Source organism: Trichosurus vulpecula, chromosome 4 (genome assembly GCF_011100635.1).
Source record: "Trichosurus vulpecula isolate mTriVul1 chromosome 4, mTriVul1.pri, whole genome shotgun sequence".
Taxonomy (NCBI): Eukaryota; Metazoa; Chordata; class Mammalia; order Diprotodontia; family Phalangeridae; genus Trichosurus; species Trichosurus vulpecula.
The window spans coordinates 193,987,866-194,003,247 of NC_050576.1; the positions used below are offsets into that span (position 1 = coordinate 193,987,866).

General features: G+C 38.8%; 1 protein-coding gene across 4 annotated transcripts in view; it reads right to left on the minus strand.

The window, feature by feature from the left end:
* KANSL1 (KAT8 regulatory NSL complex subunit 1) overlaps positions 1-15,382 on the minus strand; it is a 221,565-nt gene that overhangs the window by 11,944 nt on the left and 194,239 nt on the right. For all 4 annotated transcript variants that reach the window (XM_036754315.1, XM_036754312.1, XM_036754313.1 and 1 more), the window contains 3 exons: positions 13,940-14,049; positions 13,292-13,487; positions 5,593-5,770 (listed from right to left, as the gene is read on the minus strand). In XM_036754315.1, the coding sequence (XP_036610210.1) occupies positions 5,593-5,770; positions 13,292-13,487; positions 13,940-14,049 (484 nt within the window). The remainder of the gene's footprint in view (positions 1-5,592; positions 5,771-13,291; positions 13,488-13,939; positions 14,050-15,382) is intronic.

Consider the following 15,382-nt stretch of genomic DNA (forward strand, 5'->3'; position numbering starts at 1 on the left):
TCTGAACAACCTAGGCTACTGATCCTTCATGGAACTTCACTAAACATTATTTTTTAAATGTGAGCATTTTATTATTTATATATTTTTACAAAGACTGCTAACAGTTTGACAGACTTTTCCCCAAAATCCTTGCATCTAAGTGGGAATTTCCGATTATGACTCTTCCTATCCTATCTAGTATTGGGCTCACATCTTTTAAGCTAGAAGCATAATTTTCAAATGCTAAAACTATTGATGGAAAAAAATATTTACTTTGTGATCAATATTTAAGCACAACAGCCAGGGGCACTTCAGTCTTTAAAAAACAAAGTTTTACCACACACAATCTGTCCCCCTTTGCTTACTCAATAAACTCAACTTTCTAAAAGTCAAGACCCCCACAGGGGGCCCTGATTTATATGATTTATATTTAGAAAAGACAAGTAGTGAATTGATATAGATTAAAACACTTTGACTAATTAGGAGGTTAAAGGGCAATGTCATGTTACCTGCACAGTTATACAGAACTTAAGTTGAAATTCATGCATCAACAATACAAGGAGAAAGGTTACAGAGTAGGCACTACCATGCTACGGCATACTTGGGAAGCTACTGAGATGTACTCCAAACACCATTCAGTATTTGTTCTAGAACAGAAGCGTCCATGGACCCAATAAGCACTTCCCCTTCACTCCCTGGAGTGGGCAATGCTGAGTCTGGAAGGCTCAAAGTTCTGCTCCAACATGGTTCCTCTGCTTGTGAGAGGGCTACGACACAGGCCAAGGTTAAGTCATTTTTCTATCACTAGCTCACACTTACTGAAAGCATTTTTTAGGACAGGAGTCCTGGGAGATAAGTTATGTGCAACTGGACCTGTGATTTCACTGGAGAAGGGAGTTCTCAGGGAGGAACGCTCTCCATCAGTACAGATTCGCACCTTCTCTGCAATTCCAAGCTTGATAGATTTTCCTAGGGTCACTGACATGCAAGTAACTTGCCTAGAGTCATACAGCCAGTATGTTAAAGACTTAAACCCAGTTTTTCCTGACTGCAAAGCCAGCTTTCTATCTATTACCCCACAATGCCTCTGTGATATGGATATCACAAATAAGGCAATTTGCCTAGAATCACAGTTATTAAGTCTAGTTATTAGAACTAGGATTAGAACCCACATTTCCTGATGCCAAATCCAGTGCTTCCCCTATCCCCTAATAATAAGATATGGTAAACATATTACATAGTGTGTCATTGTGCCGAACACTTTCCTAAAAAGCTGAACAGTGGTAATGCTTCAGTGACTTTCACAACAAAAAGATCTGCCCAGGAATTGTGAGTCAAATTTGACACACTGGCTGAATGAGGGAAGTTCTAAGTATCCTGATATATTAAGAACCTGTCTTATTCAAAAATTTAAACATAACTCAAGTTTTGAATAGGACTGGGTAACAGAATGGCAAGAAAGGAGCCTGTAATAAATGAGGACAGGGACCTTAGGGAAAGTTCATTTACGTTCTAAAGCAGCATAAGTGATTTTTTTAAAGCCTCTTCCGAGGAAAAGAATTTAAATGCAGGCTTTTAGGGTGTTGGTCAAGGAGAAAGAACAAGCAGAAAATTACGAAAGTTACTTAAAATAATTCCCTTGAAATGTTTTACCTTGTGGCTCTTTATCATTTCTTCCAGTATACCTTATGATTATCAAGCAACATTGATTTCTCCCTCCACTGCTACTTTAGGTGGCTTGATCTGAGAAAACGTACAAATTATCTCTCCCTAGACAGGTAAAATGTATGCAATTCTTTGACCAGCAGGTGGCAATCTGACCAAGCACTTAGGCTCCTGCTTTGAAGTTCATTCTTTTCACCAAAGTTATTACATCATCTGCATTTCCAGTTAAAGATTAACTGGACCTAATCAAGCAAGCTAACAAAGAGACAAAGCACCTCCCACAGCTGTGCCAAATGGTTATTACACACTCACAACCATCACATCACCACCACCACCAGCACCACTACCGGCGCCACCACCACCACTGGCACTGGCACCAGCAGCACCAGCCCCAGCACCAGCAGCACCAGCCCCAGCACCAGCAGCACCACCACCAGCACCAGCACCACCACCACCACCAGCAACACCACCACCACCATCACCACCGGCACCAGGGAATTTCTCAGGACTCCTTGGTCCCCCTAGGCTTTACCAAGACTGAGAGCCTAAAGAAGTCCCTGTATCTGGCAAAATGGAAGAAGCATGATTTAAAAAAAAAAAAAAAAACTCCACTCATAGCATCAAGCTATGAGCTTCTGCACAGCAGGCAGCCATGGTAAAAATCAGGAACTCTACTGAAGAATGGAATGCAGTCACACAGAAAATAGCTGAGTAAAATTCATTATTCTCTCTACATGTTTAAAAAAAATACAAAAACCCCAAACTGAAAAAAATTAGAAAAATAACTGGATTGAGCATTTATCTATACTTGGTTTCAGGAATGTAGCACTTATCCCAAACATAAAGCCAAAGACTGGAAAACCTGAAACATATCTGTTTACCCCTAAGGAATCTGGGTTTGAGTTCAGTTCCAGACTCTGAGTCCCTGGCCAAGTAACTTCTTCTCCCTCTGAGCCTGTTTCCACATCTGTAAAATAGGAATGAAAATCCTTTACCTACCTCATATGGATGCTATAATGCAAACATGTAAGAGGTAGCTAGGCAATACAAAGAAAAGGGTGCTGGGCCTGGAGTCAGGGAGATGAGTGCAAATCCCGCCTCAGAAAGAGTAAGTCACTTAATCTCTCAGCCTCACTTTCCTCATAAAATGAGGACAATAACAGTACTAACATTACAAGGTTGTTGTAAAGATAAAATGAATTAACGCATAAAGTTTGCTTTGCCAACTTTAAAGTGCTATGTAAGTAGCAGCTAAAGTTTCAAATTACATAGCTATAATTATTATTAATTCTAGCTCTGGGGAAAAAGAGACTACATAGTGATAACACCAGCTCTCAACCTACACACGAGCTGCATTCCCAAAGTCAGTTTATTCTCAGTTGATTGGCACGAAGGAAGCATTTTCTCATAGAAACAATGTGGTACAAAGTGACTTAGGTTCCCACACCATCTCCCAAGCCTATTTATACCCATAATGTAGCAGTAGTTTGTATGGTGTAATCTCCTACCAATGTTTCTATCAGGAAAATGCTTTCAGATTTCTAACTTAGGGTAACAAATAAATCTCTTACTGCTACAGCCCCAGAAGAGGGGTGAGGACTTCATTTCTTACCTGCTCCCAACCTGTTAGGTGACTGTTATAGATCCCCCTAGCTCGATTCCACCGGCTTACTTTCTGACTAGCAAGAAAGTGGAGGAGAGGAAAGGCCAGTATTATTGGTGAGGAGAAAAAGTTGGATATTACTGCTTGGTGCCTGCCATTTGTGTATGGGGGGGTTGGGGGTGGGGAATCTGTAGCAACAGCAGCAGCAGCGAATGGGAGAGAAGTCTTGAGGCCAAGGGTAGTACGTATCTCTGGAAGTTTTTCTGTAATGCTTCAAGGTAATGATGGATGTAAATACTGCCTGAGAAAGCAATGTTTTCATGGCTATCAACTGAAGATAGGAATTATGGGTTTTGTCCTTTATACGAGCAGCACTACAGGAGCTTCATCATGAATTTTTATTTAGGAAACAAACAAAAATCCCCAGCAACAAATCATGCCTCCTTCTTAAACATTCATCAATGTAACATGATTCTGCTCTCTTGAGATGAAAACTTATACAAGGTACAGGCTGGACCAGATGAGCTCTAAGGTCCTTCCTTAACTCTGTGCCTTTATGGTCCTGTTGTCTGCGGTTGTTGTTATTTTTGGGGAGGGTCCCAATCTGCAATTTCATCCACATAAGGAACTCCATAAATGGAATGCTTTTCAATGATTCAAAATAATGAATGATTCCTCTGTAATTTGCGTCTTAGAGACAGGTTAAGTAACTGGCTCATGATCTCACTGCTAGTGAGGATCAGATATAGAAGTGGAACCCAGGTCTCGTGATCACCAAAGCCAATTTTCTCTTCACTGTACCAGAATGCCCCAAGGCGTGATTTTCTTGGAATAGGAAGAATAGATTTCTCTTATCAATGTGGCCTGTTACTACTGCTATGTAGTAGCTTCAGTCCAACAATTATCACAGCCAGATGCCCATACAAATTAGCAGTTACTTGTACATATAGTAGATGCCTATACCATACTGCTATGAGCAATGACCCTAAAGACATACACTAGAATTGGGCAGGGAGAGACGGCTGGATCCACTGGGCAGGTTGGTATACAATCTGGCTACGATACAAATAGCAGATGGGGAATTATTCATTTACACCACAGATGAAAACATTTTTTATACTTGTCACCAACAAATTCTAACAGGTGTCATTTCTGGTCCCAAATCTCATGGCCTAAGTTTCTACTGAACCCTAACCTTTTCACCTCTTCTTACCAAATGCTATGTGTTATGTGGTGGTAGAAAATCTTAGAACCCATGCCTTTCCACAGTCAAAATTAGTCTTGGGAAGTAGGACACCGGGAACTGTGATGTTCAGGGCGAAGAGAAGAAAGCAGGAGACAAAGAATTGATAGGCTATTTAATCTGAGGAAGATGAGGTTCAAGATAGGGAGCTGGAAAAAAAATCACCACAGATGTTTTCAGAATGTGTCAGGCTGTTACAAAGAAGCAACAGCCATTCTGTGGATCCATAAAGCTGGGTTTTGCTTGGTAAAAAGAACTCTCCAACTACTATCCATGGAAGAGCTGGACTCAAGAAAATGTAACATCCCCATCACTCTAATTGTTAAAGCAGAGGACAGATGAGCATTTCCTCCTAGAGAAATTGGATTAGATGATCTCTAAGATTTTTGTCCAAATCAAAAGATCCCATGATCCCTTCAGGAATCCCATGAAGAAAGTCATTCTCTATGCCTTTGGAAACTGAAACTCTGCCAAATCTGAAAGGTATTCTAAGCCTCTGCAGCAGAGCAGACCTTGGCTATTTTTAGGCATAGCTCTGACAAACAAAAGCCAAGTCAGTGATGCCTCAATCTCAGAGCAAAATCCAAACAGTTCAGGCTAGACTTGTCTATGTTGCTGGGGCTGTGTATCTTAAATGGGACATCCCATACTTTTCCTATTCATTGGACTACTCGGCTAACAGAACTATTTTGTGATACTCCTGATTATGTGGGTTTCCACTGATTAATTTTAATGTTGCCCTTTTAAATATGCTAAGCACTTAGCCAAAGTATAAGCTAAGTCTGACTTGTCTATTCAGCATTTACATGGTAGCATTAGTGCTCATGTTCCTAACACCATAAAGCCCTATATAACACTCAATTCTTCTAGCCCCTTGGAATCCTACTTCCGGCTCTTTTACAAAATTTTAATTATATCCAGCACATAAAAAGTTTCCTCTTACTCTCTTGAGCATATCTAAGTGAAAACTCTTCATTGTACAGTAAGACAGTGTCTCAGTAATGGTTGAGTTTTACTGAAGTATGAGAGGATCCCTTCCATACCCCACCCTCCCCTGAAGTCAACTTGGGCACCAGATCTGATAGTCGGAAACCCAACTTACCATCTGGGAATGCTAATACAGGGTGAACACAAGAGTCCAACTGGGAGAGACGCTCCAAAAGGGGAGCTTCATACTGGATCTCAGGAGGCATTGTAGTACCACCACTACTTGAACCACCACAGAGTACACAAGAAACATTCACATCACAGCTGCTTCGTATAGTACTGCTTCTGTGAACCTGTGAAGAGGCAAACAACAACTCTGAGCAGTTGGATCCTAGAAATAAACAACCCAGATACCCATGCATTGTACTTTATTACTCTCTGGTCCCCAAAGATGGGGGGTGTCAGGAGTTGGGGAGTGGAGAGTGGTAAAGTAATTCCAGAACTCCCAACATATAATAACTCTGCTGGCAGTTGGCATCGGTAGTCAGTTAGGGTACCATAGATTTCCAAAAACACCTGGACGACAAAATTTAGGATGATAGCATGCTACAGCAGAACTTCGATCTTCAGCACAGACGTAACCTTGTACTGATCCTCAGTTTTCCCATCTTTACAATACAGTAACTGTGGGGCAGATAGGTGGCGCAGTGCATAGAGCACCAGCCCTGGAGCCAGGAGGACCTGAGTTCAAATTCAGCCTCAGATACTTGACACACTTAGTAGCTACGTGACCTTGGCCAAGTCACTTAACCCCCATTGCCCTACCTCCCCCCCCCCCCAAAAAAATACAGTAACGTAAGCAGATACTAAGTTTCTTTCAAGCTTTAACATTCTATGTCCTATATTTAAAGAGGGAGAACCTGGCACATTAACTATTGAAGGTACTGTCCCCTAATGCACAGAATTTTATTATCTATATTCATCCTTACAAAGTTGTGCATATATTCAATTTAGAATTCATTCCCTTTCTTCATCATTCCCCCCATCCCCAATACAAAATGAAAATTTAATATTTACTAGATTCAAGTGTTCATCAGTATTTCGCCTTTCCTGAAAACTCACTGTGAGGTAATAAAGACCAAAGCCCAGTAGTTTTATGTACTGATAATAAAGGAAATCTCCGCTGGCTTCTGAGAAATGCTTTTCTAAATTATATCCTAACCTCCCCTACCTTTAAAAAAAAATACAGTACTCCAATTTCTCGAATATTTGACAATGGCTAATGTGATTTACAAGAGCATCCAAAACAGACAACTGGATCATAAACCTTTGCCTGTGGGCCTGTGGGGTTGGTTCATCACGCCAGCTGCATGTGGAATGTTAGCCATATACTTACAAGCTGTGGAAGACTCAAAGAGTTACATATGATATCTAAAAAGGCCTTCAGGTTACTTCTACTAGGAACCTAGTGCTCTGTGTACTTATTTATTTTTAAAATTTTCCCCATATTTTATTATTTAATATTTTTAGTTTTCAGCATTGATTTCCACAATATTTTTAGTTACAAATTTTCTCCTAATTTCTACCCCCCCCCCACTCCAAGATGGCATATATTCTGACTGACCCATTCCCCACTCAGCCTTTCCTTCTGTCACCCCACTCCCCGCCATTGCCCTTCCCATTATTTTCTTGTAGGGCATGATACATTTCTATACCCCAATGCCTGTATATTTTATTTCTCAGTTGCATGCAAAAACAACTTTTTTTTTGAGCATTCACTTTTAGAACTTTGAATTCCAAATTCACTCCTCTCTTCCCTTTCCACCCACCCTCCCTGAGAAGGCAAGCAATTCAACATAGGCCACACGTGTATCATTGTGTAAAACACTTCCACAATGCTCATGTTGTGAAAGACCAACTATATTTCCCTCCATACTATCCTGTCCCCCTTTATTCAATTTTCTCCCTTCACCCTGTCCCTTTTCAAAAAAGTGTTTGCTTTTGATTACCTCCTCCCCCTATCCGCCCTCCCTTCTATCATCCCCCCTTTTTTATCCCCTTCCCCTACTTTCCTGTGGGGTCAGACACCCAAGCTCTGTGTACTTATTACAGGTTAAAACCACTTTAGAGAAAAGTGACAGTAGCAAAAGGTTTGTCATGCAGTTTCCTCATCATTTTGTATACTTCAAGATCAAATTCCAGATTTAGAGGGGAGCTTCTCTTTACTCTCTAATCCAAGAAGATCCTAGATAAATCCGCCTATAGTTACGTGGCATAAATTCAGAATGTACTTAATTGCTACGAACAAATCTCATTGATTGTTTTATCACGGTTTCCTTGCATAGACTTTTTGACTCTCTACCAGCAGACAGCATGACGGGCTGTGTCACTGGGTTTAAATTCTGCCTCTACCACATCTTACTAGGGAAGGACAGTCCCCTTTCTCCCTCAGCCTCATTTTCCTATGTCAAAAATGAAGTTGTACTGGATGGTCCCTACAACTCCTTCCAAAGCTAAATGTAGTGAACCTATAAATACTACTACAGTTTCAAGTAGATGAATATGAGAGGGTAAATATAATGGCCACAGAAAAACTTTAAAGTAGTTATGATGAGATGAGAAACAGTCTGAACAAGCGTGAGTGTGACAACAATGGAATGGAACAATTGGCACTTAGAGCAGCACTTCAACTCATTTGATTTTCCTAACACTGATGAGTAAGTAGAAGATGGTAAAGAATTTGACTGATCTGAACTGGAAGCAACAAAGGACAAAGACAGATAAGACCATTTAGAGGTAGAAGGGAGGTCTCCTGTCTAAAAGGCAAGAAGAAGGAAGGTGCTGTCAGAAACAGGAACTAGAAAGTAGGGATACATTTGGGGGGGGGGGAGATACAGAGTTAGAATATTAATATAACAAGTTCAAAAGCACTTGATTGCAAACTACAGAGGTGTGTCACCATGTACGCATGTCTCCACTGTGGTAGGACTATGTAAAATTCTTAAAATGCACAATGAAAAGGGTACCAATATTGGCCACCAACAGAAGAGCTCTGATCCTAAAAGACCTTCATCCTGGTCTGTAAAATAGAAAATTAATATTGTAAAAATAAGATTAATTTCATTTGTATTACAAGTTTTTGACTGGAATTTTAGTGCTTTTTCCTGAGTTTTTACATTTAAAACTCCACCTCCAATGTGTTTGATTTATCAGTACCTGAACGACTTTGATAATAGTCCTTGAAGCCATACCAGGCACTTTGACATTCAAATTAAAGAGTTTGCATTGGCTTAGATAAGTAAAACCTTTATACTCTGTCTCTATACCACTGAATATTTGCATTTACATAGGAACATTACAGATTGCATTTTTTGGGGAGCTACACAAACAATCCCTCTTAGACACACACACTCAAAAGATCCTGAATGCCTCTGTGAAGAGTGATTACAACCAGTGATACCAACCAAAAATTCTCTGAAAGCAGAATTCTAATTACCCATCACCACTTCTAAATTCTTGACTTTATAATATCCTCGATATAATAACTTTAGGTGTAAAGCTAGGGTTCAATGGCAAAAAGGAGGACCAGAAAGGGAAGTACAGGTAGAAGAAAATACTGATGATGGAAGAGAATAAGGTTTGGCACCAAGCTTCAGCTTCAGGCAAGGTGAGGGAAATAGTATCATGAAGACAACTGGGGGAAGTACCCTGGAGAGTTCCAAGGGGGAGGTAGGGTTGAAAGTAAAAAGTTGAGTCAAGAAGGCCAGGTATTACACAAGTGTTGGTTTGGGGGAGGAAAAACTTTAAATAGGTCTGGTCTATATTCAGCACCCGGTCAGACACAAAGTTGAGACAGTGGACCTCACTGAGATTTCATGAACAAATTCTATGAATAATGGCAAACCCATCAGGTAGCTGAGCTTTCCAGGTACACTCACTTTATCCTAAAGAACCAGGTACTAGGTTCTTGTGCAGAATATGGGTTGTATGATAGTATCAAAGCATGTCTCTCTCAGAACTTCAAAACTAATTAGACTTCATCAACCAATAATAATTCTAGGGCTCCTATGGCATCATACCTAATCATCCCTTTATTACCACAATTTAACAAACTAAAATAACTCCCTAAGATTCAAAACTAGAAGATAAATCACTTCAGAAATTTGTCTAACAAAAAGTGTAACTGAAACCAGCCATCCAACTAGATTCCAAACTATAAATGGCAAACATCAGATTTACTAATAAATAACTTAGGTTTTGGTAGCTAATGGGACAAGGAAAATCATCTTCCCAGAAAGGGTAACAAATATCTATGTATCCTATTGCAGAAAATCACCCTTAAAGCAACTATTATGAAACTTAATCTAAACAAGTCCAACCTGAACCAAAAATAATGGTGTAGTCTAACATTTGCCATAATAAAAGGCCTAAAAGGCAATGAGATCCATCATTAACATAAAAAGACAACTCTTTAATCACACATAAAATTCAAGCACTAATACATGAAGAAAATCTCTACATAGCAAGTATTCAAGGATAACACATCTTTCCCCCTTCAAAATTAGATCTCTTCTACTAATTTCTGTATTTCTATGAATGATATCATTTTCCCCGAAACTTTCAGGCTCAAAAGCTTGGTGTTACCTTTCTCTCTCACATATAGTAATTCACAAACATCTCCATACTTCTTGCTTTGCATGTCTACTATTGGCTGCCTTCCTTTATATTGCTGCTCCTGGCACCTGATGCCCAAAGTACTAAAATAATCTCCAGTCTCTCCCTGTTCTAATCTATCATGCAGATCAGGAGTCAAACTTACAATGAGCACATCCCAAACCAGATTAAAATGTAATTAGGAAATGTTTGACAAAATAAATAAAAACACAATAAAGCATACATATTGGTTTACAGTTTTTCTAAGTCAATATGAGTCCCACAGGAATCCATTTTTATTTGAGTGTAATGCTGAAATGGTTTTCATAAAATACTACTTTCATGTTGCTTCCCTTGTTCAGAAACATTAAAGGGTTCCAACGGGCCCATGGGACAGTCAAAACTCTTTAGACTAGATGATGCTTTATTCATCTTTTAGTACCTACCAGTATTTCTTACATATAGTAGGCTCTCCATTAAGTCACTAGAAAGACACATACCTGAGCCAGCCCTAGTTAAAACCAATTTCCTTACTGTCCTAGAAACATACTTGGCCTTCTTTGGCCTTTGTGCAAATTTTGCTTCATTCGGCCTTGCCTATAATGGTGCCCCTCCTCCCTCCTCACCCTTTCCTCTCTGCTCATCTAAAACTTATCACTCAAAGTCTAGTTAAAACACAATTTCTACTATAAATTTTTCTTTGATGATAATCTGAATATATCTCATTCTTCTAAACTTGCAAAACAATTTATTGCTTGCATGCTTTCACTGAAATTTAATTATTCTGTACCGTTATGCTGAATGGTTAAGATTACAAACTCCTTGAAGGTGGAGACCATGTCTTATAGCCTTGACCCTTAGCATAGTGTTTTATAATACAATAATCCCTCAAGTATCTTTTATGACTCAAATTCTAGATGGCAGTCAATATATGATATTAAATTTTAAAAACCAAAACTAAGAAGATCTTAAGAGACTGCTGTAATGAACATGAATAGCAAATAATATAAACTAATGTTTTATATTTGGCATTGAAATAAACATTTTAAATGACACCTTCCTAGGTATATATGACTTAGTCAATTAACAATAAGTTATGCAATTAATTTGCCTTTAATGAGCACAAATGGGGGGTGGGGAGAGAGTGGGGGGAGGAAGAGAGAGAATGAGAGAGAGAGCAAGGGACTGGGAGAGACTTCTTGCAGAAAGCAGAATATATATTCGCTCCTCAAGATAATAAGAAATTATAAGATTGTACTGAGTAAGGTGTCATGTTTGGATCTGCACTTCAGGAAAAATCACTCTGGGGACTGAACAGAAGACAGACTGGAATAGGGGGAGACTTGAGGCAGACAGACCCACCAGCAGTCTACTGCAGTAATCAAGGTGTAGGATGAGGGCTTGCACTAAAATGGTGGCAGTGTCAGAGGAAAGAAGCGGACATCAATCAGTAGCATTTTAGGATCCAACATGTCCTTTTTCACAAAGACCAGAGTGCCACATCTTAGTTCTTAGAAATTTCATTTGCCTCAGTTCCAATTTTAGTATCAACATATTGGACTAAATTCAAATACGATTTTGGCCCTAGACGGGAGTGAGTTAATGGTATGTGTTTCCCACCATTTGTGGTGGCCTGCTGTATCTATGAACCTAAAGAGCTGACTTTTCCAGAGTGGAGGTGTTTGTCAAAGCTAACCAGAACACAGAAGCAGCCCATTACCCCAAAACACAATTCCCAATAACATTACTCTCTGCTTAAGAATCAAAAGATTACTTTTCTATCAAATATGCACTTATAGCCCTAAAAAATGCTGAAATATGTATATTTAGGTACTAGAAAGTATAGTTGCTCTATATCAATTAACCAATACTTATTAAGTATCATCGACTATGTCCAAGGTGCCACTCAGCTATGAAGAGCTACAAAGATAAACATACTTCCTGCAATCAATGTTTATATAACCTCAGTAATTTCATTAGAAACAACTAATTGGTTTGTTGTCCATATTTAAAGTTTTCTTAAAGTTCTAAATTTTTATGTTTGAGAATGTTCTTAAAAACTTTAGAAATTTATGTTGAAAGATAAAGTACTTTTGTTTTGGGGGTAGGGAGGCACGGGGATTTCCACACTAATCATAATGGTCTCCACACCAAGGAAATCCAGAAATTTACAAAACTCTCAAGATAACAGCTCATGAACAATTCCATACATGACAGGTGAAGTCAAACCTCAAAGTAAGACTGTCCCCACGCCCAAAAAACCATCCTCTGTATCTTGCTTTTATGTTCAAGCATACAACTGTAGAAAACATTAAGGAAAAAAAAATGACTATGATTAATTTCCCCAAACTTGATATTAATGTATTAGTTGTTTTAATGTACTGTTTATTAATTTGCTTTACCCCACTTCTCAACTTTTCTCTTAGAAAATAGTTTTGATTTTGGAGGTTTTTATCCCAAAATTTAGAGGCAAGAAAATTGCTGAATTTTCTTAGGTTTCTTTTATTCCTGATTGAAGATCAACTAAGAAAAAGTGAAACTCCACATTTCTTTCTCTTTTAAGAGATCATGAAAAAATTGTTAAAACTATCATAAAATAGAAATTGTCCCAGGAACAAAACAAAGCCACCAAAGTAATCAAACATTAATTATGTTGTTTGAAATGTGTTTAGTCAACATCACAGTTTAAACTTCATTATTATTTTTACAAGCTCTACTATAAACTGTGATTTAATAATTTTTAAAATTGGGGCAGCTAGGTGGTGCAGTGAGTAGAGCACCGGCCCTGAAGTCAAATCCAACCTGAGATACTTGACGCACTTACTAGGTGTGTGACCTTGGCCAAGTCACTTAACCCCAATTGCCCTGCCTTTCCCCCTCAAAAAAAATTTTTTTAATTTGCAAATCTTTAAGTTTCCATCATTTAGAATTTTACCGTCCTCGTTAGTATTCAACAATCTCTGTCTTTCTAATAATAGAATTCATCTCTAAACCTCAGGACGCACCCCTCATCCAGGAAGACATGCTGTCTAAAGTGATAAAAAGAATACCTCAGGAGGCACACTCATTTTCCATTTATTATGTTAAGGAACACATCTATTCCTTCTAATTCTTACTGAAAAGTTTAAGATGCCCAAGGTTAGAACAACAGCTCAGATACTCCTACCTGACTGAGCACATTCTCCATCCAGGGCAGGAGATCAAGACATACCAGTACTGACCTTCTTGGAGAGGGGCACAATGCTGCTGGGCCGAACAAGTCTCCGCTTCTTACAGCTCAGTACAGGACGGGTCCGGGCTGCTCCACATGGACCATCAGCAGAAGCAGACACCAGATTCAACCGTTGCTTTTTATGTAGTAATTCCTCAGCATCAGAACCATCTCCAGGAGTATGGTCTGCCAAACTAGACTGGAGTCTACACAAGAGAAGTGTTAACATCCCAAAATATTCTTTTTTAGCAAAGAAAGAACAGTCTATTCATTTTATACTACCCACAAAACAAACCATGTCTTCAATACACCACTATTTAGTCACTAGAACCGTAACTAACCAGGATAAAGGTTTTATTAAGCTAGAGTAACTTGCATGAGCTTTGATTCCTCCCACTCCTCTCCCCATATTCCACTTAGGGAATTACTGAGTAAAAAAAAAAAAAAAACAGAACCAGAAGATACCAATAAAGGGAACCACAGTGTCTGAAGGTGGGCAGCATGCAAAATACATCCAACAGAACCTTCAGCCTCTGTAACCCCCACCTGCGGCTATTCTGAAAATGCGTTCTAGCCTGATGTGAGCCAACATTATTAAAATAACTCATGAGCTAATTTGACAACTTCTTTTTTGTTGTGTCAAGATATTCAAACTTACGGATTAATAACTCCATTGATTGGTCTCACTATTCCACAAGGTTTGGTGGAAAGAGCCTCTGAAGTATTGGTGGTACCAAGATTTTCCAGTGGCTGAGATATGGAATCAATCTGTGGAGGGAGGAAAAAAAGTGAGTATGTATCACTATTCACTTAATAATCTTCCTACTGTGTTAAGTAAATCATCACAATTGAGGCAGTAAGAAATTCTAAGATGTTCAGGTCATAGAAAATAAGTCTTTTAGAGTTTCAAGAAGACATAAATGTTGCTTTATCTCCTACCTTCACCCCTAAATATTTGGAAATCTAAAAAGCCAATGCCTATAAAGAGTCATGACTCAGAAAAGTCCTCAAACAACTATAGCATAAATCTTCAATTTGGTGTTGGAACGATAAACCAATTCTGCGTCTCAAAAGAAGAGTTTTTAAATTCAGCTAGCAGCCCACCTCTTACAATATAATAAGAACACAGAAAGATGGATCTGTCATCTCCACTAACATCATGCAACTATTTACTGGTCCACTGCATTTTAAGAAGAAAAATCAATTTTGAGGTAATTTTTACTTTATTTAGTTTTTAGCATTTGATAGAACATGGAAAAGATTTGAATTTTATTAAATCTGTTCTATGCAGCTGACTTCCAAATATCTTATTCTACCTCCCTGAGTTTAAGTCTATCATCTCTAAGTAACTACCTCCTAAACATTCCTGCCTGGGTGCCCCATCATCATCTCACACTCCCTACATCCCAAAATAAACTATTCAATTCTTCTTCTAATACCTGTCTTCTCTTCTGCAAATTTTCACATTTTGATTGACAGAACCATATTACCAGTGACCAAGGCTCAAAAAACTCAATCATTCTTCCCTCTTCATCATCCTTGGCCTTCAAATCCCAGAAGATGCCAACTTCTGTCAATTCCACCCCTTGAAAACTATCTCCTTTCTACTTCTGTCTTACCCATTACAACACCTTCTACCTGGTCTCTTTATTTCCAATTACGTTCCTTTACAATATATCTTTTACATAGCTGCTAAAGTAACCTACCACACAGGTATGATCACATTACCAAAAAAAAACCTACAATGGTTTTAACTAATGGTTTTAAAATACAAATATCTTACACTTTGCCACCATGTCTTTTTTGATTCACAAACTCTACATTCTAGCCCAAACAGACTACAAAATGTTTTCCAGTTTCATTTTGCCCCTTGCTTCATCTCTTTTGCTCAAGTCAGACCTCATGCCTTTAAAAATTTACCGTGGTCTCCCTCGATCTCCAGTAACTCCAATAATACCCTCCAAGGTTTAGAACAGGTGCCCCCACATAGAGAGTCATTCCCTTGTCCCCAACTAGCTTTTAACATTCTCTTTTAAAAATTTTGATTTCCAAATTTTCTCCTTCCCTCCAGTCCCTCCCCTATCCAATGAGAAGACAAGCA